The 26,780-nt window shown below is 44.7% G+C and overlaps 1 protein-coding gene across 3 annotated transcripts in view; it reads left to right on the top strand.

Moving 5' to 3' along the window:
• Nucleotides 1–26,780, top strand: part of TMTC1 (transmembrane O-mannosyltransferase targeting cadherins 1) — a 174,689-nt gene that overhangs the window by 68,266 nt on the left and 79,643 nt on the right. For 2 of the 3 annotated variants that reach the window (XM_048501224.1, XM_048501222.1), the window contains one exon: nt 7,630–7,819. The exons of the other annotated variant lie outside the window; for it this stretch is intronic. In XM_048501224.1, coding sequence (XP_048357181.1) covers nt 7,630–7,819 — 190 coding nt within the window. The remainder of the gene's footprint in view (nt 1–7,629; nt 7,820–26,780) is intronic. 3 annotated transcript variants of the gene reach the window in all.

The following is a 26,780-nucleotide window of genomic DNA, read 5'->3' as shown; positions in this document are numbered from 1 at the left end:
TATCAAGCATGCATAACATAAACCCTGCATATGTGACATGTACTGGTACTGTGTGTAGAAGAAGAGCAGGACTGAGTTTTGCTACCACCATCCTACTTAAAACAAAGCATACTACGCCACTCCCACACACACCAGCTGGGTGACCTTGGGCTAGTCACAGCTTCTCGGAGCTCTCTCAGCCCCACCTACCTCACAGGGTGTTTGTTGTGAGGGAGCAAGGGCAAGGAGATTGTAAGCCCCTTTGAGTCTCCTATAGGAGAGAAAGGGGGGATATAAATCCAAACTCCTCTTCTTCTTCTTCTTTTAAGATATGGATTCACAAACATAGATAGTGCTTATGCTCATCTAGAAGACAGATCCTTAGTGTTCAATGAGCTGTTTTACTCAGAGCTGTGTTTTTGGAGGTTGGTTATGTTTTTGTGAAATATCTGGTTGTGCATTGTATTTATAATTAGCTCTGAAGCACTAATTTTAAGTGACTACAGATTTTCATTAGTCTTAGTGGCAATAATCGTCTAGTCTCATATTACTGGTTCGGACAAACTTGGGTTAGTAATTAGCCTCCGTCCAGCAAGATATAGGGAAGAAGCCTGTAATTGCCTTGTTCATCCCTTAAATACTAAATGGAGAATTTTAAAGATTCATTGCAGGTGAATACTAAACACTGTGTGCTGCTGTGAAGGTAAAGCAATGTCACTTCTGTTGCTTTAAATAAGTGCTAAAATATAAAAGCTTGTTTACTTATTTCAGATATCTATTTTAAGAAGTCATGATGAAGATGAGATCTGTTTATTCTGTATAATATGGAATCTTAAGGTATCATATACCGTATATACTCTCGTATAAGTGAAGTTTTTCAGCCTTTTTCCCCCTCGACTTATACGTGCCCCCCCCCCGGAGCCACAGCGCTTACTCGCAAGTCGCGAAGCCTCGTCCCCCTCACTAACTCAGGCTTTCTTTCTTGCAGGCTCTAAGTCTAAAGCGTGGCTTCAGGGAAGCTGCCGCTCGAGGCAGCCTGTCTCTATGGTGTTCTTAAAAGGGCAATGCTCCAGCAGGAGGGGGACGAGGCATTCTCTTCTTCACTTTCTCCTGCCTTCAGCCACTTTTCCTCTCCCCAGACCTGTATGCGCCCACCTCACCCCTCCTTAAAAAGCCTCCCAAAGGCTTCTGGGGCGCTCCTTTCCTCCAGCTGTGGCTCCTTTGCTAGCTCAGCACCCTGCCTCAGATGGACCTTTCCCACCCTCGACTTATACGCGAGTCAATAAAATTTCCCAGTTTTTTGAGGTAAAATTGGGTGCCTCGACTTATATGCGGGTCAACTTATACGCGAGTATATATGGCACACCAATTCTAGCTGCACAACAGCCCTGTGAGGTAGATGAGGCTGCGAGAGAGTGATGTTATGGTTGAGCTGAGATGTTTTGGGAGAAGAACTCTGCACAGCCCCCCCCCCCCCCCAATCTCCTCAGGATGTTTTATTTCAGCTCAACCTGGTTTTTAGTGAAAACACCAAACTAGCAACATTTCTCCTGAAGTCGCTTTGAAAACGTCTCCTGCTTGCTGTGCAGAGAGCAGGAGACTTTTATTTTTTCCGCCTCTTGAGGAGGGAAGAAAATGGCGGGTGTGTGATCTACTCAGTGGAAACTGAAAGTAAGAACTGGGGGAGAGGTTGGAAAAAGAACCGCTTTCCCTGCCAGCGCTTTATTTCTCCATGCTACATGACATAAAAAGCCCAAACAGTAAAAAGAACCAAAATGGTTCTTGGTTAGTATCTGACACTGGTCCTTTCTTCACAATAAAATTAAAATGTCTTGCAGACGTTTTAAAAAGAACCATTTTGGGGTTTTTTAAAACTTCTCAAGACATTTTAATTTTATTGTGAAGAAAGAACCAGTGTCAGATACTAACCAAGTTATTTTTTCCACATATATATTAATTGTTAAGCACTCATTTTACCACCAGCAGCTGTTTGAAGTGAAACTGTTTACATTATTTCCAGAAGACATGCAGACTCAAACTCTGGCAATTCTCCAGAGGGAGGGAATTCCACAGTTCAGTGGCAGCCGGCAAATCTGAACTAAACTTGTGTCCCGTGGCAGTAACATGAAGAAGAAATAAGAAGTTGTAGACCACTGCTTAACTGCAGGGTTCACCCTCTCCTGACTTTTTGCCTAATTTTCATAACTTGGCTTTTTTGAGGAAAAATGCATTGCAAACAGCAAAATATTAGACATTAAAAGCTGCTGTTGAATTGCTGCTTTGCGGAAATAACCAGTGTAGTTTACTTCTTCTATTCAAGGAAGTTAATGGTGTTGGCTTCAAAGGGTCATTACAGGATGTCAGTACCTTTCACAAGTATTTTGAGAACTAGCAGTGAAAGGCCTTACATGATGGCTTTTATGGCTTTTGGAAAAAACACACAACCACCCAGCCATTCATTCCTTGGCCCTGCGTTTAGTGCCTGCTGGTATCCCCACTCTAGCTTTGTGGTGTGTACAAATGACAAACCATTATTCAAGGCTATTAAGACAGAAAGGCTATCCAAATTGTTACTGTTCAAAAAGCTGTCACAGATGGAATCCTTGCATTTCAAAAGAGGCTTGCGGCGAACCGGCCAGTGCTGTCTTCCGGCCCTACCATGATGTTTGCCGAATGCTTTCTAAACCGTGCAAATTTAATGAGAGCTTTCGGCATTTTTGACAACAAGCAAAAAAGGCCAGGAGATTTTCTGTTGTGATGAACTGAGATTTATTTATTTTTTATTTATTTATTTTTTAAACTTTTATACCGCCCCATCCCCTGGGGGCTCTGGGCGGTGTACAACATAAAACATAATAAATAAGTTATTAAAATCTTTAAAACAGCGGTTACACAATACTAATAATAATAATAATGGGAAGGCGTCCGACCAACCCCATTTTTCGTTAAAATTCTCCCAGAGAAAAGAAGGGGGGGGTAGGGTGTCGAGCCACATTAGGATGGTATCTGAGGTGACAGGTCGGTTGGGGCAAGATTTCACGGGTTGGTCCCTCCGGGAAGGCCCGGCGGAACAGCTCCGCTTTACAGGTCTCCAAGGAACTCGGCATATCCGGCAGGGGTCCTAACAGCCGGAGGGAGGCGGTTCCACCATTGCGTCAGCCAGAGTCAGAAGGTTCTGGCCCGCTGCGGGAGGCTGCCAGCCGCATCATTGAGGGGCTAGGGACCACTTCAATAGATTAGCCTCCATTGAGCGTAGAGGCCGTGCAGGGGACATACGGGGTGATGCGGTCTCGGCGATACGAGGGTCTCCAGGTCGTAAGGTCTTTGAAGGTCAATACCAACACCTTGAAGATGATCCGGAACTCTCCACCGGAAGCCAGTGTAGCCACGCAGTACAGGCTGGATGTGATTACAGATGGCTTGCCCGTAAGTAAACGCTACCGGGCTGCATATTGAACCAGCTTTAGTCTCCTCGGATCAAACGCAAGGGAAGACCCGCGTAGAGCGAAGTTACAATAGTCCAATCTGGAGGTGACCGCTGCATGGATCACAGTGGCTAGGTCTGCTTGGGAGAGGAAAGGAGCCAGCCTCCGGGCCTGGCGAAGCAGGAAGAAGGCAGTCTGGTTGTATGGGCAATGTTCTGGGTCTCCATTGAAAGAGACAAATCCAGGTGGACCTTCAGGCTGCGCGACGGAGGGGGTCGGCGCTACCGTGACCCCCTCCCACACCGGGTGGCTTGAAAATCCCGTCCCCTCCCTCGCCGCTGCCAGAGGGATCTCCGTCTTCGATATTCAGTTTTAACCTGTTCTTGCCGCGAACCAACCAGCAACCGCATTTCCAAACAGTAAGCTGGAGAGCCGCAGGTAGTGGACTGCTCCCCCCTCCATCAACAGAATGATATGCGTGTCGTCAGCTGCATTGGTGACAGGTCAGCCCCAAAGCTCCGCACCAGTCGGTGCAAGGGGTCGCATATAGATATTAAATAGCAGCTGGGACAGTAAAGTCTCCTGGGGTACACCGCAATCAAGCTGGCACTTCCGGGAGGCCTGATCCCCGCATTCCTCACTTGCTGACTTCGACCCCGGAGAAACGAGGGCAATCCATTGAAGGACAGTGCCCCGCACTCTGTGAGGCGGCCAGGCGGTGGGTCAAAAGGTCGTGTTTAATTACATCAAACGCTGCATGTAAGATCTAACAATACCAGCAGCGCCGATCCGCCTCGGTCGAAGCTGAATAATGGAGGCTGCTAGTCTGTGGACGGGCGACGAGAACAGTCTCCGGCCCCATGCCCAGCACGGAAGCCGGACTGGAAGGGGTCGAAAAGCCGCATGTGTCATCCAGAAAACCTTGAAGTTGCTCCAACACTACTCTCTCAACTACCTTCCCGCAGAAACCAAAGATCTGGCAAACGGGGCGGTAATTGGCCAGATCCCTCGGATTCAACGGGTGGTCTTTTTAAGAGTGGGCGGACCACCGCTCCCTTCCAACCCATCCGGGAAGACTCCTTTACCGAGGGAGCCATTGATGATACTCAACAGATGGGGTCGTAGCTCCACCCCGCAAGTTTTTACAAGCCAGGATGGGCACGGATCCAGAGGACAAGTAGTAGGTCTACCAGCAGCTAAGGATCTGTCAACAGCGGCTTCAGAGAAAGCAAGGGAAAATCCACAAACATACCTGAAGACGGCAAGGGAGCCTCCAGTTCACTCGATTGTATCCAACGTGCGGGGAAGATCCTGGCGGATGGACACGACCTTATCCGCAAAAAAGCCTATAAAAGCTTCCCCAGCTAATGCCTTTCAACTGTGAATTTGAAGACCTCTCCTATAGGGAGGTCGTGACCCAATTATACGTAGCCAATTGTGCCGGGCGCAGAGCTGGCGGATGCGAGAGAGGAGGAGTATAAGCCCTCTTCCCCTCCTCCGCCGCCACCTCATAGGCTTTCATAAACGCCCTATAAGGTGTTCGCTGCGGGCCCTCGCCACCAGATTTCCTCCACACTCGCTCTAGACGCCTAAGCACCCGTTTCATAAGGGCGCAACTCCTCAGCTACCAGGGAGCGAGCCGGGAATCTGGGGCGTAGAGGACGCCGTGGGGGGGCAACAACCTCGATGGCATCGGAGAGCCGGGAATTCCAGTCCCTCCACCTGCTCATCGGGAGTGTGCCGGGCGGTTCAGGGTCCCGCAGAGCATCCAGGAAACCAAGTGGATCCATAAGTCTCCTCGGGCGGGCGGGCATAAACCAGCCCGTCAGCCTGTGACAGGGGTGTTATGCGGCGTAGTCCACCCGGACTTCCTTTCAGGGCATAATGGTCGACCCACGGCACTCTGCTAACAGAGGATATCGCACCAGGTTTACCCCTCAATCGGGCGACCAGATCCAGGCGTATGCCCCGAAGCCTCAGCGAGTGCGGGGCCAGAATTTATTAAGGAGAGGCTCCAGCGTCCTCAAGGATGACATTAATTTTGAATTCGCAGCCACCGCGACATGAGGCGGTGTCAACATGGGACGCTGGAAGTCCCCTGCAAGACAACAAGCTCAGGGAACCGCAGCGCCCAAACCGGCGTCTCACCTCCAGCAGCCGCGGCAGGCCGTCTCCCGGTGCGCTAGGCGACCGGTACACCAGGTGCACTAGGCGACCGGTACACCAGGAGGACGGCCACTCTCTCCACGGCCAACCACTCGAGCCCCTGATGGGAATTGTAGTCCATGAACATCTGGAGTGCCATAGGTTCGCCACCACAGGCCTAGCTCATAGGTGTCAAACTTGCGGCCCTCCAGATGTTATGGACTACATGTCGTTTCTTCAGAAATGTTGGCTATGTAGACTGCTTCACAATCTGTGTGTTATTTGTCCTCGGACCAGTTCACATATGGGGAGGGAGACTCGGCCATTCCATTTCTCCATGATGCTGGCAGGAGATGATGGGAACTGTAGTTCATAACATCTGGAGGGCTGCGAGTTTGACACCTAGCTGCACCATGATTGGTCTCTGGTCTTTCTCGTCTCTACAAAACTGATAGTTGACAGTAAAGCAAAGTACTTTCATGTGTAGCTCACCATCCGTAAGTTCTGTCCCTTGCTTGGTAATGGCTTCGTTTTCAGAATTGTTAAAGTGTTTTCCAGGCTTTGCAGCCCCAGCCTTGCTGTTTGTCTTTTCTGGACCTGCCTGGATTACATTTTAGGAAATGGCTTCCTGTTAGGTGTAAATTGATTGCCGGTGGATGTAAAGAGGGCAGCGTTTTTGGAACTAAACTCCTGCTTGCCTCTCCAGTTGTGATTTTGCCTTGGTCAAATACCCTAGCCCAAATTACTCACCGGAGAGGACCCAGCCCTGCTTTCTGTTACCTCATCTTCAGCACTGACATGCCTCATGACCAGTGGTGGGGCTTTTTTAGTGGTGACACCTGTGATTAGCCCAAGGTCACCCAGAAATGCCCTTCCCTTCACGGCTTTCCTGGTGCCAACTGAACTCTCTTTTAGGCTCCAAGCTGAAACATTCCTTGTTACCCATGCTTTTAACTAGGGATTTATCTTTCCAATATGGTTTACAGTCTGCTTTAACATGTTTTATGAGACACTTTCAAAGCAGTTAGATGTTTTACTGTGTACTTATCCTCTGGTTTTGTTTTTATGCTTTTTTTTGTAAATGCAGTGTTAATATTTTGTTAATGTTAAAGTAACTTTTATTTTATTTTGGCTTGACAGACTTTACTTGTAAGCCACTTTTTAAATATAGAAAATATTTATTAAGAAATTAATGCAAGGTCCAGCAAAGTTGGTACAGCTGCGTTGAATAAAAGTCCAACCAAAGAATCTACTACAGCCACTAATACTAACATTCCCGTTCATACAAACACTGTACAGTGAACAGAAAAAGATAAACAGTTTCTATGACCTAAAACATTTATCTGGCTTTAACTTCAATAAAAAGGGTATGAGAGGGGACTTAGCAAAGACACATACAATTCTTTAGAGATTGGTATACTTTGTCAATTGAGCTGAAACCTTCTGCACTATCTACCCAAATTTACTTAGATATTTTAACTAGTGCAGGTATGCCACTGGTTATTAACTTCGTGTAAGCCACCTTGAACAGTTTTCCTGGAAATGTGATATACACATTTTCTAAACTAAATAAAGAACCAGGCTCTCCTCCTTCCTACCTGGAGAGGCGTTGACCCCTCAGAGGAGATTTGTGTGTATATGAGCAAGAGACCTGTCTAGTGCAGGAGTCCCCAACCTTTTTGAACCGGTGGGCAAATTTGGAATTCTGACACAGCAGTGGCTAATACAAAGTGGCCCTACGTGGCCTTGCCAACTTCCTAAAAACACTTGGTGGGTGCCAGAAAAGGTGTCAGTGGGCACCACAGTAGCCATAAGCACCACACTGGGGACTCCTGGTCTAACACATGACAATATCTGTATAGGAACGGTTTCTAACAGGTAACAATATGATGCAAGTGCAGAAATGTGTGTGACATTCTGAGGTTTTCTCTCTGTTGTTGAGTTTTTTCTTGTGTTCTCTCGGCCAATGAATCTGACTTGGCCTTGGTTTCCAAGCACTGGCGACAGTTGACTGTCTGAATCAGGAAATCTCAACCCTGCCTAGCATTCTGGCTGTTATAGGTTGTTTTTCCTTTTGCAGGTTTTTGACTTATTCCTACCTCCTGGCCTTCAATGCTTGGCTTCTACTGGCTCCTGTCACTCTGTGCTATGATTGGCAGGTTGGGAGCATCCCTTTAGTGGAGTCCATCTGGGACGTGAGGAATTTCGCCAGCCTTCTCATGGCGGTGGTGATGCTTCTGCTTGGGCTACACTGCGTGATAATCTTCAAGGTGAACCAATTTTGCTCCACTTCACTGTGTTTGTTGAAGCAAAGAGATGGATGGATGGATGGATGGATGGATGGATGGATGGATGGATGGATGGATGGATGGATGGATGGATGGATGGATGGATGAGAGAGAGAGAGAGAGAGAGAGAGAGGACAAATGGAAAAGTAATGGGGGAGTGTTGTTTCTCAGCATTATCCATTCTACGTCCGTCTGGGCATTGTTTGCTAGAAAACAATCTCAGCCCAGGATAAAAGACATCTTTCATTAGGGTTGTTGAGTTGAATATGGCATCACAGTGATGCAGTGGCTGAAACTGCACAGCCATCCCTAATCAATTCGATCTATGGCTACCATAGTCGATCTATGGCTACCAATCTTGATCCTCTTTGATCTGAGATTGCAAATGCCTTAACAGACCAAGTGCTCGGGAGCAACAGCCGCAGAAGGCCATTGCATTCACATCCTGCATGTGAGCTCCCAAAGGCACCTGGTGGGCCACTGCGAGTAGCAGAGAGCTGGTCTAGATGGACTCTGGTCTGATCCAGCTGGCTTGTTCTTATGTTCTTATGTTCTTAATTCTTTCTGGGAATGGATGAGGAGTAAGATGTGAACCAGTCCTTCTTTCTCTTAAACGTCCAATTTATGCATGCAGGAAATGATTTGGTAGATGCTTGAAAATGCAACCAGATGGAGACTGCTCAGCAATGCAAGGTGTTATCTGAAGTAGGTTCCGGCGGGCCCTCTTGTCTTTCACAATTTGCAAGAGCGCAGTGCAGATTGCCAGAGCTCTACAGGAAGCCTTTGTCAAAGTGATAACTTCCAAATGGGAGCAGCATTTATACTACTGGTGTTTCAGAGCAGTTCCTGTGTTGCTCGTTGCTAACTGCAGTGAACGAGAATCCAGCGTTGCATCAGCTCCATAGGATTGTTATACTGACTCTCGGATAAATTGGACTGATTGACTGCTGGGATGTTTTTAGATTTTTAATGTTTATTATTTATATGTATTTTATTGCTATGATGTTCGTTGCTTCGAGCCGAGAAGGGGAGGGGAGGCCTATGAAACCTCATAAATTGAATTGAATAAAAGGTTGGTTTGCTGTTAGGAGGAAGGTTAGTCAACCAATCCACTCTACAGCCAAGGCTAACACACTTGCAAATGCAATGCAAGCTTTTATTGGCATATAAAATTACAAAGTTAACTTAAAAAACTTATATCATTACATATAGTTATATATAAAAACAACCAAACTCTCCTAATTCTCAGTGGTTACTTACCCGTATTTTATACCTAAGCATTAATTACATCTAAGAGGAATTTGGCTACCAATTCACAGAAAACTTCATTTACATTGTTTAAAAGAAAGTAAATGTTTTGATCATCCGATAACCCCTCACATTTTGACAGCACTTGATTCCAATGTAAAAATACAAGGTTTGTTTCTCCAATCTTTCAAAATGTTCACTAATAATCAAATGCTCCAACAAAATTCTATAGTATAGATTTTCAATTTGCAACATTCAGTAGTTCAGATTCTCTCATTAACACTCATTCATATATATATCAACTTTCAACTTGATATTCAACACAAAATTATAGCAAATTGCTTAGACACAAAAATGTGACTTGATTAAACTCCTAAAGTTCCAGCCCATTTGCTCTAAGCAGTTGTGTAAGCCATTTGCTATAATTTTATGTTGAATAAAAAGTGTTAGAGAGTCTGAACTAACTGGCCAATTGGCCATGCTGGCAGGAGCTGATAGGAATTGTTGTCCATGAACATCTGGAGGGCCAGAGTTGGACAACTCTTCTTTAATGGCATCTTATGCAGAGCTACTCCAGTCTGCATCCCTTGAATTCAATGGCAATTTATTTTGCTGTCAAGTCACTTATAGTGACTCCATAGTGTTTTCAAGGCAAGAGACATTCAGAGGTGGTTTGCCATTGCCTGCATCTGCTCACAACCCTGGTATTCCTTGGAGGTCTTCCATCCAAATACTTGCCAAGGTCAAAGCTGAGAGTGTGTGACTGGCCCAGGGTAACCCAGCAAGTTCCCATGGCAGATTGGGGATTCAAGTATAAGTTTCCCAGATCCTAGTCTGACACCCGGCTTAACCGTCACACTATGCTGAATCAGTGGCTATAGGCTGGATTAATTCAGTATAGAACTGTGCTGCTAAAAGTCTGCCTGTTGGGAAGGAACTATTTCTCCCTTGGGGTGCTGTGTGGTTTCCAGGCTGTATGGCCGTGTTCTAGCAGCATTCTCTCCTGTCGTTTCACCTGCATCTGTGGCTGGCATCTTCAGAGGATCTGATCCTCTGAAGATGCCAGCCACAGATGCAGGTGAAACGTCAGGAGAGAATGCTGCTAGAACACGGCCATACAGCCCAGAAATCACACAGCACCCCAGTGATTCCGGCCGTGAAAGCCTTTGACAATATATTTCTCCCTTGTTCTATCTGATACAATCACTTCTGCAACATTCACTCTTGGGCTTTGTGCATGCGTACCTTCTCCACCATTTCCTCCACCCTGGGTAAAAAGATAATGCAAGAATGGATGGAGCGTCAGGTTCCTGCAATCTCCTTGTTCCTGCTAGGTGTAGCTGAAAAGAGGAGGGAAGGACCAAAGGCTAGCCTGTTCATAAGCCTCCCCGTTATACTAGGAAGAGAGCTGTGGTTGAACTTCATCTTATAATTGATTTGTGATTCCATTTGCTCCCCATTTCCTCCTCGTATTTTTTCTGCTTCTGTCTTTTTTTTTTCCTGGTCCTAATCAGATTTCCCATCACTTTGTTGACTGCTCATTTTGAGCTGGAGGCATCCGGCTGGTTTGTCCTTATGCTTGGAGGCCTCATGGCCAAAGAAACAAATTAAAAAAATGCCGTGGAGGATCTTTCTGTCTCTTTTCGCCAGCTTTTAAAACAGAAGTCTCGAGCAGTACATGTTGTTGGCGCAGAGTTGGCAATTTAGCCGAGGTTAGCTACCTTTTCACAAACATGCTGCTTGCCTGGGATTGGTAATGAAACAGAGAGAAACAGGAGCCATGGGTGAATTTAATCACAAGTGTTTTGCAACACTTGACAGGAACAGGATGGGTGACATGATACCGAGATGCCAGCAGAAATGTTGCAAGCTTCTGTTTTGTGAACAAAGGAGGTGTTTGTACTTTGAACTGCTTTTTTTTTTTTTTGCTCTTAAAACAAAATACCCAGAAGCAGCTGGAAGCCTGGAAATGTAAGACAGCTCTGTTCTTTTCCTGAGCACCTATCCTACCTAGACTGTATGCCCAAGGAAAATTCCCAAAATAGTAGTCATGTAATACTTTTTCATTAGGACCAGCTGACATGTAATAAAACGGCAAGCTTTTGCATTCCCCTGAAATCTTAGTCAGGCTCGATGTTAACTACAAAGGCCGAAAGGGCTGTGCCGGTGGGGGCAGGGATGTCTCAGAGCATGGCGGGAAAGCTTGCAGTGTGCCGTTTGAAGAGCCTTGAAATGGATTGCAGATGGTGTGTGATGCGGAGCATGTTTCAGAATGCTCCAAAAGCCACTGGGACGGAGAAGTTTAAAAGTGGGGAATTCTACCTTTTGAGAAGATGAAAGACAGCAATTTAATCAGATAAACGGGGGAGACATCAAAGCACCCTGCTGCTCTGCATGATTGAGGGCAAGGGTGACCAACCTCTGGTGCCCCAGATGTTCATGGACTTCAATTCCCATCAGCCCTTGCCAGCATGGCCAGCTGGCAAGGACTTATGGGAATTGTAGTCCATGAACATCTGGGGGTACATAGGTTGGTCACCCCTGATTTAGGGGCTCTGTGTTGTGTATGCCATGATTCAGAACCAGCACTGGTGACGTGCAACAAGTTGTGTGGGATGGCATCTTACCCTCTTATCTGTATGCAAGTAAAAAATATCATGTCTGATTAGACCCTAAGAGACCAGGCAGATTAAGGTTCTTATCCCTGTGGTGCCCTGAAGTTCCCAGGAGAGATCAGTCTCTCTGCCTTTTGGGGTTAAAATGAGGGAGGGGAGAACTTTACACACCACTCTGAGCTTCTTGGTTGAAGGGTTAGATAAAAAGGTGGCCAGTTAATAAATAGGTAGCTGTCAATGGTGACGCTGCCTTGATATAGTAATGTAACCAAGTTTACCTGGGTTTGGTTCCAGTAACTTCCCGAGGTAGCACATACTGTCAAGCAAAAGAAGGCTTTATTAAAGAAATTTAATAAAATATATTAAGACAAAGGCGTATAATCCAGCAGCAGTAAATGCACAAAGCATAACGAAGTTGGCTAGCTATCTCACTTAGTGGAGTCTTAACACAGCACAGTTGGGTTCTTAAGGAAAAGTTTCTAGAGCATATTATAAATACCTTCTTGGCAGTAAGGAGGAGTAGGAAGAAAAAGATAAAAGGATAAGGAATTCTTCTCTCTAGCTACACTTATAGAAAATTGCTCACCATACCCTCTTGGCCTCCTCAACCAATCATTGGGCAGTATCCATGGAACTTCCCAAGGTGATAGTGAGTTCCCCCTCCCATGCCAAATTCACAACTGAATGGTGTGAGCTAATTAACAGGCCTAAGAAGATGTCTTTGACAAGTACCCTCCAACATGGTAATATCTAATGCCTGCAGAGCAATGAACTAAGCTGGAAAATTCATTTAAGTTAGTTCCTCCCTTGACAATAACCACTAGACACTGTGCAAAATTATTTAAAACAAAACAAACTTTTCACCTGCTGGGCAGATAGAAACCCATTCCCACAAATATCTCTTCTTTACTTATTGGTAGCAAATGTATGTCTGTGATCTCCTTTGTAATGTGCAAAGAGTGTAATGTATTTATTTCCACGAGTATATAAGTAGTAGGGAGTTAGAACTGATTGTGGTCCCTTCTGCATCTAGCACCAGAGTTCCTCAAAGCTGGTTGTCAAGGTAGCACACAACACAGATGCTCTCTTCCCTGCAAATTGCAAAGAACTTGAGGGCGCGTTCTCAAGCTGCACTGAGCTTTACAAGCAGGCAGAAGCAGTGCAGATCTCTGAATCCTGCCAAAACTTGTGGCATCCTGCACCTGCTTTGCCGGCTACAGAGCAGGTGGGTAGGGATTGTGCACCTGCTCTAACATGTGCAAGGAAAAGAATTGCAAGGAAATGGGAAGGTAGTGCCCTGTGCAAGCACCGGGTCATTACTGACCCATGGGGTAATGTCCAGAGGTGGGATCCAGGAGGTTCTCACAGGTTCCGAGAGTAGGTTACTAATTATTTGTGTGTGCCGAGAGGGGGTTACTAATTGGTGATTTTGCCACGTGATTTTTGCCTTAGTTACGCCCTCCTCTCAGCAGTAGCGCGCAGAACTTGAATCAGTCTAGCAGAAGGTGCACCGGCGTGCATGGCAGCCTGCGCCTGCGTGCATTCGTTTCCCGCCCAAGGACCGGTGCAGCGGCTGCGTCCTTGCCACAGCCCCGCCCAGGAATGCCCCACCCCTGGAATGCCCAGCCCCATTGGCGCTACGCCACAGTTTGGATCCCACCACTGGTAATGTCACATGATGATGTTTACTGGGCAGACTGTGTTTTTTTATGGGGTGGTTCGCCATTGCCTTCTCCGGTCATCTATATTTTACCCCCAGCAAGCTTGAGTACTCACTTTACTCATCTCAGAAGGATGGAAGGCTGAGTCTGCCTTGTGTTGGCAACCCGAAACTGACTGAATTTGATGAAGAAGCGATAAAGAGGACCAAATCTTGGAGGATATATTGACAAGCTGAAAATGTGCACTGGGTGGATTTGAGAAAAGATCAGAGCAAATGTGTGGCTGTTCGGGCTCACGCCTGATTCTTCATGGATCTTTCAACCAGCATTTTCATGTTAATTGTATGAAGGGGCCTTGTGCTGCATTTTAATAAACAATTGTAACAGCCCGGAAACCACACAGCACCCAAATTGTAACTTTTTTTGGTCTACCAAATTTGTTGTTGACTTGGACGTTCTGATTTGTTTTTAGCACGTGGGCCTGCTTCATCTATGCATGTCTTCTACAAAACGGGAGAAGGAGTGCTGTCTGTCTAAACGAATATGGATAAAAAGTAAAGCAAAAAATATCTGGAAAAGGAAAGAGCTTAGTGTTGCTATTGAGGGGAGGGTGGTTTGGAGGTGCCGTGTTGGTGCATGAATACGCTGCTGCGTGCAAGAGCTAGAAGGGGTGTTGGATGGAATATAATTACAGAGTACATCTTCTGAATTTATGCTTTCATTACCAGTGATTTTCTAAATGAGACTAATTTGCTGGTGATGCTTGTGGTCTGGGCAATTGCCTTGTTGGAATGCATGAACAATGCTGATAACGGGCATTTAAGCTATGGAGGTTGATAGTTTTGTTTTCAATTTCTGGATGCTTTTTATGTTCATAACCCAGAAGGTTCCCAGCTGGGTGGCTTGCAGGCTTTGCCTCATGTCATTTTGCTTGTACTGCTGTCAGGATGTGTTTTCTCCCTCCATCAAAGGAATGCCCGCAGGTACAGGCATTCACACCTACAGGGGGAAGGGGCTGTCCTCTCCTATGTTAATGTCCTCTTCCTTTCATTTCCTTTGATGCTTGTAACTGTAGATTATAAGGAATGACTCCGGCGCCAACTCTGAAGGGTGTGGTGGCTTCTCACCTCCCCAACCGTTCTCTCTTTTTGCTGTGTCTTTCTCACATTCCATGAGAAAAGGGAAGGGGGGATTTATGGTTCTGCTTGGTGGAAAAAAAGGGGAGGCAATTGCAAGCGTGGTCAGAACTGGCTTTTGCAAAGCCAATTACGTGCTGTTGTTATCAATAAAGATCAAGAATCCAGAGTCTCGTGTTGACTTCAGTCACAGAACCTGACAACTGCCATTAGAAAGGGGTCACTGATTTAACAGGAGAGAGCATTGCATAGTGGAGACAACCAGCATGGTATAGTGGTTAAGAGTGGTGGACTCTAATCTGGAGAACCACATTTGATTCCCCACACCTCCACATGAGCAGCGGACTCTAATCTGGTGAACTGGACTTGTTTCCCTGCTCCTACACATGAAGCCTGGCTAGGTGTCCTTGGGCTAGTTGCAGGCCTCTCAGAACTCTCTCAGCCCCACCTACCTCACAAGATGTCTGTTGTGGGAGGAGGAAGGGAAGGAGTTTGGGAGCCACTTGAAGACTCCTTATGCATTGGGGTATAAATCCAAACTCCTCCTCTTCTTCCTATATGTTTTATGGAACATAAAAGTATAGCTTTATACTTTTGTTTGCTTGTTAGGGGACATTTTAGCTTGTTTCTTTTTTTCCTTAGCCTTCCCTGACCTTTTCTGATGCGTTCTTTCTCCTAACAAGGAAAGAAGAGGTTCTGCAGAATTCATTTCCCCATATTCACTATAAGTCAGGTTTAATTAAACCTGTTCCCAGAATAGTTTTTATTTCCTGCTTGTAGGTCATAGCCCTTGCCAGAGAACGTGTTCCTTTCCAGTCTGCAAGGAGCCAAGAGATGCCTAGAGTGGCATTTGTTTTTTTCCAAACAGCAACATTGCATTTCCCTGAAACAGATGGTTTAGGCTAGCCCAGGGGTCTGCAACCTGGGGCTCTCCAGAAGTTCATGGAATACAGCTGGTAGGGGCTGATGGGAATTGTAGTCCTTGAACATCTGGAGAGCCACAGGTTGCAGACCCCTGGGCTGGCCTGACCTTGTCAGCTCCCAGAAACTAAGCAGGGTCAGCCCTAGTTAGTACTTGAATCAAAGAATCATAAAGTTGGAAGAGGCCACAAGGGCCATCACCCCCTGCCCATGATTCTGTGATTCTGGAGAAGAGAAGGTCAAGGGGTGACATGATGGCCATGTTTAAATATTTGAAGGGCTGACATGTCGAAGAGGGAGCAAGCTTGTTTGCTGCTGCTCCAGAAACTAGGACAAGGAGTAACGGGAATACACATTCAAAGCACTCCTGACCACCCAGACTCTGTTTAAAATCTCTAAAGAAGGAGACTCCAAAAGCAGCACATTCCACTGTGGAATTGCCTTTCCCACCAGGAAGTTGAGATGGAATCTCTTTTCCTGCACCTTCAATCCATTATTTCTTGTCCTAGTCTCTGGAGCAGCAGAAATTTCTTGGACATGTTTCCTGGGCTAAAAATACTACCTTTGCCGCTGCTACCTGTGAATGGTGTGCTGTCCTCATGTGCATCCTTCATGTTGCAACAGACTTCACGCTGTAGCTGCCAGCAAAGCTCCCTTGCAGCTCTCCCCCTGTATGAAGCTGAGGATCAGTTCTGTCACACACCCTCAAGGCTCAGCAAGGAGACGACAAGTTGCAATTTAATTACATCTCTAATTAAGTAGTGACCTAAAAGTGCTGTGCAGTGTGGCATTTAAAACAATTTCCTTTCAAGTTTGCTGAATAGGTTCTTGTCCATGGGCGTGTTGCAATTATTTTCAGGTTGCACATTTCAGTCTCCTGGTTTGCTAGGTACTCGGCATTAATGCTGAGCACCTAGAAATGTGGGAAGGAGAGAGAGAGAATGTAAATGCCAATTCCGCCTTGGTTCTCACTGAAGCCTGAATAGGTCTCCCCAGGAGAAAGGAGGTTTGTACCTGCTCTGTCTTGAACATTAAGGGTTCCCTCTGGGTCAGTTTTACAAAATTGGGAAAAAGAGCAAATAGAATCCGTTAGATTGTCCATAAACTCACAGTTAACCTCATAGCACACCCTGTACACTCCCCGACGGTTTATTTCCATATTCTAAACACATCAGAGTTAAGAAACCTGCTTTCCATTTGAGGATCTCCCCCATGGCTTTCTTTAGCACTTGTTAAATGTAGCCTGCCCTATACCAGACCTTAACAAAGCTTTCCAAAGTTCACATCCAGCTCACCAATCACTCACTAAACTTCCTTGAAAGCGGTTACGCTTTTATTAATCCTGTAGAGGCCAAGTGAGTGAGATTTTTGGAAGCTCATCAAGCTTCCCCCCCCCCCCCCAACACACACACCTTGTGCCTTTCCAAAAAATTCTTGCCTTCACGCTTCACAGACCCTACAAGGTGAGCCCGGCTGTTTATTGACTGCTTACGTTTCGCTCTCTGGAAACTGCCCTCATCTTCATAGCAAAGCAATTTCAAAGAAATCTTTTCTTGATTTTCCTGAGGGCCTACTCGATTTCCCATCCGACACCTCAGCGAAGGTCAGTATTGATGTTCTTAATGCTGCCGGAAGGGGTCTTTCTCTTTGCATTAGCGTTCATTTGGTAAAGAGGGAGCAATAAGTCAAAGGGTTCAGGCTGGCAAAAAGACCCCTCTCCACTTCAGCCTGCCTTGTTGATGGATTTAAGTGAGCCCAGGAATTGCCAGTCGGATTAGCTAAGGGCCGAACCAGCCACAGCTCTGAATTCTGTGAATGGAGTTCCCGGCTTTTCACTTCCTTTGAATGTGAGATATGCAGGGGCTTGATTCAGATCGGAGCTTTGGCATGGGGGAAAAGGAGGGATTAATGGCCCTGTGTGCTACGTCCTTGAACTGAAATGGCCCCGTGGAGCTCCTGTTTGTCCAGCTCCTTTAGCTTTCTGCCACAGGGGCAAATGGCAGCTTACACGGTCATTTTGGCTCAAGAAAATGCCAGGTGGAAAGCTTTAACCCCACTTTCCTTTGTTGTGAAGTGCCCTTGAACTTCCAACGTAATTTCTGTCCCCAAGCCTTTAAAATTGTGACAAAGTGCTTCCTTCTATGTCTGCAAATTGGGGGCTTTCCCAGGGAGGCTAAAAGAGATGGTGGTAAAAAAAAAACATCTCTGGATCCGCTTGGTCCAGCCAACTACCACCCAGTATAGAATTGTCAGTCCTGGGCAAGGTAGTTGAGAGAGCTGTAGCAGAGCAGCTCTAGGTATTTTGGATGATACCTCGGTCTTGGACTCATTCCAGTCCAGATTCCAACATGGCTGTTAGGTCGGGAAGAGCAGGACATCAAATGTAATACATAAATAAATAAAATGCAGTCAAGTTGCTACTGACTTGCTGTAACCTGTCATGGGGTTTTCAAGACATGAGATTTCAAAGGTGAGTTGCCATTGCCTGGCTCTGTAGTGTAAACCTGGACTTTGTGGTCTCCCATCTACTAACCAGGGCGAACCCTGCTTAGCTTCTGAGATCTGATGAGATCAGGCTGTCTTAGACCATCCAATTCAGAGCCGTGATTCCTTAAGGAGCCACAAATAGTTAGTGGTGTGGGGCTCCTACATGGCTGTGCCTTTTAAGGTTTCAGATAACTGACCCACAGGGTTGGACTAAAAACTGTAGAGCCTTATGCTGGTGCATGTTCAACCACCCCATACCTTAGACTTAAAGCCACTGATTCTCATGCTTCACCAAGATGGGCACAAATGGAAACTTGCACAGTGTCCCCCAACTGCAGCTATTTTAGAAATTTCATAGTTAAAATCGTCATCGGATCCTTTTAGGACACTTAATGTGGTAAGGTGCTGTATTATGAATATTTAATGAAGTGTGTCACTTTAACAAAGAGTGGGGTTCAGACTTGGGTGTCCTATGTAGTTCAGTGGTTCTCAACCTTCCTAATGCTGCGACTAATACAGTTTTTCATGTTGTGGTGACCCCCAACCCTAACATTTATCCATTTTATAGATGGAGAACACTGATGCAGAGAGTCTTAGGCGATCCCTGTGAAAGAGTCGTTCGACCCCCAAAGGGGTTGCGACCTCCAGGTTGAGAACCACTGTTGTAGTTTGATGTGCTGTCCACTACACCATATTGACTTCCCAGGTGTTGGCATATGGAGCAGAGCTTTCACCCTAAATCTGAAAAGCTTCTTTTTAAATACTCTCCTTGTGCTTTGAAAAATAATTTGAATGCCCTTTTATCTATGCACGCGCTCAACTTGTTTGAGCATCTATTTCCTTTGCTGTGCTTCCTTGGCATCCTGAAACAATTTGGAATCTTTTTTGTAACTAAAAAAACCCTAACTCTATAAAGGTCAAATACTTAAAAAAAAAAACCTTGGGCCAATTTGTCTTTTCAGTCTTTTGTCTGAATAAGCCTGTTATTTCTTCTATGCGTTCTATTCAGAAAAAAAGTCAGTGCTTGTAGGGATTAAGGTGGAGAAAATCAATCTGATTCTTCATAAAGCTGCGAGGAGGGGAAAACCCCCCTAAGAAGATTAAGCTCTGATTAATAACTTCTCACTCACATAGTGTGTCTTGAAGTTGATAAAAAGCTGATGAAAGACAGAGGCAGAAAATGTTCCTAAGTGTTAATGTTTCACTCACAGTTGAACTTGTACTGCAAAAGACTGAAGACCTTGCTGTTCCTGACTGGAAGTAGTTTTCCAAAGTCACAGACTTATTTCCTGGCTTTGCATGCTAAGATCCTTTTGAATGGAAATCTAAAGGCAAGAGCTGGGATCTTTTGTGTGTGCCAAATATTTCTCTGTGGCTGATTCTGCTATACCTCCATGTGGCATGAAGGGGAAAAAAAATATAAAACATGATCTTCTTTTCCTGATACTCAGGATAACCCAATGAAAGTTACTTGTTTAATCTCAAAGGGACTGCCAGGGTCATCTAGTCCAACCCCCTACCAATGCAGGAAATATTCCTGTAATATCCCTGACAAGTAGGTTTCTAATTGATAAATTAAACCTCCAGCACCAAATAATCTACTGCCTCACGAGGGAGGCTATTCCATTGTCAAACACACCTTTGCTGTAGTCTATTTCCATTTGTCCTAGTACTGTCATCCAACACAGCTCAAAACATCTGTGCCCTAGCCTCTGCGTAGCATCCCTTTAGGTATTAGAAGGTGACCATCTCTCATCTCACCAGCCATAGATTTGGGTGAAACTGATTTTTATTGCTCAAGTTCAGAACTTTATAATTCTCCCTTTTAAACTTCATTTTACTTGCCTGGGCTCTCCAACCCCTCCAAGTCCAGCTGCTTGTTACTATTCTCCAAGATATTAACTGTCTCAGCGGGGTTAGTATCATCTACAGACCTGATGAGCGCATTCTGAACTCCCTCATTTAAGTCATTTCTAAAGATGTTAAACAGCACTGGACTCAAAACAGAACTGACTAGGTGAAAATATTGGGTCCTTGTCTGTTCCTGAATTCCGCTTGTTCCCTGCTCCTCTCTTCAAGGAGCCTTTTAAAGATATTGCTTCAAAAGAACTCATGGAAAGAAGGGATGCACTGTAGTTACAAAAAGCGACTTTGGTTTAATGCATTGCAAGAATGGTGTACTGTGATAAACTACTGGATATACGCAATACATCATTTTCATAGTATGTAGCTCTTCATACTTGGAGCAGCAGTGGCGAAGTGGTTAAGAACAGGTGCATTCTAATCTGGAGGAAACCTGGGTTTGATTCCCCACTCTGCCACCCGAGCTGTGGAGGCTTATCTGGGGAATTCACTCCCACACATGCCAGCTGGGTGACCTTGGGCTAGTTACAGCTTTTCGGAGCTCTCTCAACCCCACCCACCTCACAGGGTGTTTGTTGTGAGGGGGGAAGGGCAAGGAGATTGTAAGCCCCTTTGAGTCTCCTACAGGAGAGAAAGGGGGATATAAATCCAAACTCCTCCTCCTCCTCTTCCTCCTCTTCCTCCTCCTCCTCCTCCTCCTCCTCCTCCTCCTCCTCCTTCTTCTTCTTCTCCTCTCACATGGTGTGTGGAAAGCATGTTCTCTGCCCAAGTTGCAAAGAGCAGTGGTGAGCAGAGGAAGTTGATTGATCTTTGTTGTTGGAGGGAGAGATTCAACTGGATTCTGGCAGGCACTCCCCTGTTGACTGGGCAAAAGCAGACAGCTGTACTGTCACACCTGGCTAGTTCTGAGCCTTCATGCTGCCTGCTGATTACAGGGACTGATGTTGTTCTCTGTATTCCCTTTTGTACTTCAGCAAGACCGTATGGTCAGAGCGCTTGGATTCCCCAGGAGCTCTTGAAGCACAGACTTCAAACCCCCAGCAGAAGGAACAGGGAGGATCATCAGAAATACTTCATGAATTACATATAACTTAGGGAATTTGCTTGATGTGTTGCTTTCACAATATGTAGTGTGGAGATTTTAAAAAGAATGTGCAAATTAATGAAAGATAGATGTATCAGTGATGATCGGCTGTGGCATCTGAATAATATGTGCGTGTTCAAGGGCAGTGTATCTCTTGAGTACCAGAGGGAACAGCGGAAGATGCCCGTTGCCTTTGAGCCCTGTATGAGAGCATCTGCGTGGACCTTGCTAGCTGCTGTTAGGAACAGAATAATGAACTAGAGGGCCCATGGTTTGATCCAGCAAACCAGTCTATAATAACATACCAATGTAGTTATTCTCTTTTCTTTAATATGAAACACTGACTTTTTCTATTTTGTTAATCTGCCCTGGTCTAAATCCAATAAATAATTCCTCTGGACAGAGAATGTGGGCTTTCTAGTATCAGAGCTGAAATTGGCTCACCATTTACAGGCTCTGGTTTGTTTTACAAGTTAAGCATTCCAGTTACTATCTGCATCTAACCAGTTACATGAATACCTTCAGGTTTTGGGGGTTATTGTCTTTTAGCATCTTCCATAGGTTATCAAAACTGACCCTAACTCTTCTGGATAACCAAAAACCAATACTTCTTAAAGAATTCAAAATAAAAAAGTAAATGCATCTAAGACTATTTCAGCATCACTTAATTGTCTTTACCAAGCCCATGAAACTCTAGCCATGAGAAGGCGAAGAATATTGGAGATTCCATTTAAAGCATGCAGGAAGAAATTTGCAGTGTTGCCTGCACTTGGCACATCTCATTTAAATGGGATCAGTTTGCCTGTGTTACTGTGCCAGTGAGCCATTGTCTGGGTGTGCGCTTTTATTCTGCATGCAGCACCCTTCATGTTAAGTTCTAGCCTCATTTTTAAACCCAATTAAAACCCAGATAAGAACTTAGCAGTGCAACACTGCATATGCTTAGCCTTTTACTTGAATTGGACACAGCAATTATTATTATTAGAAAAAGAATAATTTGGATTTATATCTCACCTTTCTCTCCTGTAAGGATATTCAAGGTGGCTTACAAACTCCTTTCCCTTCCTCTCTCCACAACAGAGGTAAGTGGGGCTGAGAGAGTTCCCGAGAAATGTGACTAGCCCAAGGTCACCCAGCAGGAGTGCGGAAACACATCCGGCTCACCAGATAAGCCTCTGCCACTCAGGTGGATGAGTGGAGAATCAAATCTGGTTCTCCAGATTAGAATCCACTTGCTCTTAACCACTACACCATGCTTAATTCAGTGTTCGCATGCCGTTGAGCTGTAGCCAAGATGTGTATTTCATGAATATTCAGCCTAGTTTAATTGAGATGCTGGGATGCTTGTATTGGGTAAGTTCATGCTATCCACTAACGCCATGTTTAAATTATTTGAAAATGCAGATGCTGTTTTTCTCAAAGCAGTTTTACAAGAATCTATAAAAATGCCTGTAAAATATAAAATTAAAGGCAATGCAATACCATATTAATAGAAGTATAAAATATTGGCTTCAGATGGACAGCCATAAAAATTAACCAATAGCCAGGTGTTCCTTACAGAAGGGAAAGGGGGATTCCTGCCACCATGGGCTCCAATGGTGCGGATTTCCCAATGAGTATGGCTCCCTAGCATTCCTGGCCTGAACAAAAATTCTGTAACATATACATTTAATGTATTGTCGAAGGCTTTCACGGCCGGAATCACTGGGGTGCTGTGTGGTTTCCGGGCTGTATGGCTGTGTTCTAGCAGCATTCTCTCCTGACGTTTCGCCTGCATCTGTGGCTGGCATCTTCCTCTCAGGAAGAGAATGCTGCTAGAACACGGCCATACAGCCCGGAAACCACACAGCACCCCACCTATAAATTTAATATTTAATATTCACTGAATATTCACTGTGAATGAAGCTGCTGGCCACCTGTAGTGCAGTGAAGCAACAGCCCAAGGCTTACCTGGGAGCTGCCTTTGCATCAGCAGGGAGCAGGTGCAGAAAAACACCCTCAGCCTTTTTTCGCTCGCCATCCATTCCCCCCACCCACTCGCCATCCGTTAACTCGCGTATAAGTCGAGGGGGGCTTTTTTCAGCAAAAAAAAATGTGCTGAAAAAGTAGACTTGTACGCGAGTATATATGGTAATTATGTAGTGTAGGAGGTCCTGCAGGAAAAAAAGCCCTGATCTCTTATCAACACTGTCTATACCTGGCTGAGCAAAGACAGATATTAGCATGTGGACACTTATGAAGGGAGGCAGTTCTTCAGATCTGTCATCTAAGACCATGAAAGATTGTAAAGCTACCCTCAATTGAAGCTAGAAGCACATTAGCAGTCAGTATAATTGGAGCTGAATAGACTGTACAAAGGTACACTTCCAAACAAAATGGGCTTCTGCCTTCTGTACCAGCTGAAAAATTCGAGTGCTCTTTCAAGTGCTGCCCCATGCAAAGACGTTACAGTAGTCAAGACTGGAAGTTACAGAATCCTGCTCCAGACACAAGACATGTCTAGCTTCCGCTCCATATTTAAGCTTCAGAACATCCATGGGTTCTCCACCAGAACAGATAACATAAACAGTAACAGCCTCAACCAGAGGGGCCTGACAGGCAAAGACAATACTGCTCCAGCACTCCCCTGTCTCTTCCAAAGGGCTTTTCCTCAGTGTGGGAAGCCTAATTTTTAAGGCAACCCCCCCCTCCCCAATATATGAGAGTAGAGACACACCATGAAAATTGTGACATATCTCTGCCAGCTTCTCTGCCTGTGTACGGGGCCTAGCTGGGCAGTGGAGGTAGACTAAAGTTGGCCACACCCCCACCCTGCCCTTGCCACAGCAGTGCAGTGTTTTGCACCAGCGAGCCTGGATGATTTCAAGGGCTTCCAGGTCAGGCTCCACAGAACCACGTGCTGCCCGGGCATATTGCCCCTCCGCTGGCACATTTGATCCTTACACTGGTGAAATGGGCACCCATGCCAGTGCAGGGGCATGCAGGCTCCAGAAGGGGATCCCTCCCCCGCCCAGATTGGGCTGTTAGCCATCTAACTCATGCAAATAAATCCTCGCCAGAACATGGGCATCTCCCCTTTTCAGTTCTCACCTGGGTTCAGTTTTAATTTATTCTTCATGCTATTGCAAGACTGCAATCTGAAGGACTTTGGGGGATTGGTTTAGCCATATGAAAACAAACTTAAATTTCTAGGGTAGATGAAGCCTTAATGCAATGTGTATGATTTGGTATTTGGACACAGAGTTGATGTTACATCTAAACTGAGGCTCTGTTTTCTGTATTTGAATGCTTCTCTGTGTATATGATGGCAAGGTACAAGGAGAGGCAATATTTCTTAACAGTTGAACTTCGCAAATGCTCCAGTGCTCCATAGAGTGAAACATGGCCATAAAAATAATACCATGAAGTTTCATGTTTCTGCCCTCTTGGTGATTCCTTGTTACATTTGCTTAGTTTTAGTGGGCATTAGATATGTAAGTTTGCTGCCGTGTCAAAGGAAATACTAAAGTTGCAAGAAGTGCTGGTTTTGTAGCAAATCACTGAACAAATGACCAATTACAGCTGGTTTTAAAACCCCTGCAGAAGTTTGTTGCTGGATGATGCCTTCTAGATTAGTGTCTAGGTGGTCACCCTTGGCAAATATTAAACAATTAGCTGTGATCATTAAGCATCTGATAGTGCTTAAGAGAACAGCCTTTTACAAGGAAATGTTCTAGCCCAGTTCTAGCTAGGATAATTAAATTTCTTCTTTCAATGTCTCCTGTTTCCCACTGCCGTCGAATATTATGGTAATCTTATTCAAGCAAATCTGTAACGGCTGAACTGTTATCCCCCATAAGGCAAACACTCCTATTGAAACCGATATATGGGAGCAAAGGATCTCTTTGCCAATGAGGAGAGGCTTAAGGAGCTGGGTATGTTCAGTCTGGAGAAGAGAAGGCTAAGGGGTGAGACGCTAACAATGTTTAAATATTTGAAGGGATGTCATGTTGAGGAGGGAGCAAACTTGTTCTTTGCTGCTCCAGAGGCTAGTTCATGGAGTAATGGATTCCAACTACAAGAAAAGATATTCCACCTAAACATTAGGAAAACACTTCCTGACAATAAGGGGTGTTTGACAGGGGAATACTCTGCCTCAGAGTGTAGTGGAATCTCCTTCTTTGGAGCTTTTTAAACTGAGGTTGGATGGCCATCTGTTGGGAGTGTTTTGATTGTGTGTTCCTGCATGGCGGTGGGTTGGACTAGATGGCCCTTGTGGCCTCTTCCAACTCTATGATTCTATGCCTGTTCCAAAGTAACACATTTACCAATGAATCACAGGGCTAAATGGAGATGGCTACTCTGTTCAGTACCCAGTCTCTATAGGTTCTAACACTCTGAAGAGAAACCAGAAGTTAATTTATTCCAGGTGTAAAAACCTTATGTTCCATCAGACAGATTTTTTATTTCGAATAAATTCCCTCCTTCCCCTTTCCCCTCAGCTTTCCTTTTTATTATCTACTGTTACATTTTCTTTTTCTTTTCCTGTTAGGATTTTAATTTGCCTGCCCTTTCCCTTCTGATTGGTCCCCTGTTATGTTAAAGCACCATCAAGTTTTGTTTAATTGAGGTTTTAATGTTATTAATACATCTTCATTGCTATTACTTTTATTGGAAACTCTCCTGAGCCCGACTTGTCAGGAAAAGGCAGGGTAAAAGCTGAATAAATACATCATAACAATTATTTCCTAATTAATAAATGCAAGACAATGAAATAATTATTCTTGAAAAGAGTAAATATGAAAGAATCGCTATGCTGCAAAATGTGCTTGTATGTGTAAATGAAATCAGAAGCAGCTAGGCTCAGTTATCTGAAAACCCACAAGACCATTCCAAATTCTCCCAGTTGGTCCATTCTGATGGTATAAGGTGAGCCCTTCTCTGAGTTCGGAAGATATTTCCCATAGAACTGTATGCATCAAAACTGTGAACTGTTAAATCAACTTGTTCAGAGATTTTTCTGGGCACCCACCCATCTGTTCAAAGTTTTCTCTTTTCCAAGGATGGAGCTGAGAACATAGCTGAGAAAGCAGAATTTTGTACATGCTTTGTAAATCTGAAAACTAAAATAATTGTCAGATGTTGTTTGTTCAGCCAGTACGTCTGTGACAAGAGATTTGACAAATCTGTCTCCTCCAGGGAAGGAGGTCTTTAGTCTTTCCTTGAGCTATTATGGGCAATGTGAAACAGGTTTGGATGACACTCTACTCATCTTCTTCCTGAATGCACTGAGGAAGTTGGGTCATGCTTGTTCTGTCTCCTAAATCCTGAACAACTATGAGTTGGTGATATTTGAATAAAGTATGCATGTATAAACTCCAGTCTCTGAGAGAACTGGTAGTCTGTACATGTTGGATTTGACATCCATATATCCATGTAAATGTTACATCTCCCTCTCTGTATTGTGCAGCAGAGCTTTCTGATGTTTATTATTATTATTATTATTATTATTATTATTATTATTATTATTATTATTATTATTATTATTATACTACACATAACAACACAGCACAAGTGTCTGGAATTCATCTCTGAATATCGAGTCCTTCCCAAGGACCTAGGATATTAGAGGTATTTGCGTAGAATATTATTATTATTATTATTATTATTATTATTATTATTATTATTATTATATACACTGCCAGTTGACAGCAGGGTAGAGGACAAAGAGCTGGAAAAGATCACAAAATACAAGGACCTACAAATTGAAGTTGAACGATTGTGGCAAAAAAGAACAACAGTAATCCCACTAGTAGTCGGTGCTCTAGGAGGAATCCCAAGAAATCTTGAAAAAATCTGGAAAGCCTAAACTTGGACAGAACATCAGTCCACATGCTGCAGAAAGCAGCACTTCTAGGAACTGCACGCATTCTATGCAAGTACCTCTAA

This window comes from Sphaerodactylus townsendi, linkage group LG06 (genome assembly GCF_021028975.2).
Source record: "Sphaerodactylus townsendi isolate TG3544 linkage group LG06, MPM_Stown_v2.3, whole genome shotgun sequence".
Taxonomy (NCBI): domain Eukaryota; kingdom Metazoa; phylum Chordata; class Lepidosauria; order Squamata; family Sphaerodactylidae; genus Sphaerodactylus; species Sphaerodactylus townsendi.
The sequence above is the reverse complement of the archived record's forward strand: the minus strand, read 5'-3'. Positions and strand labels throughout refer to the sequence as shown.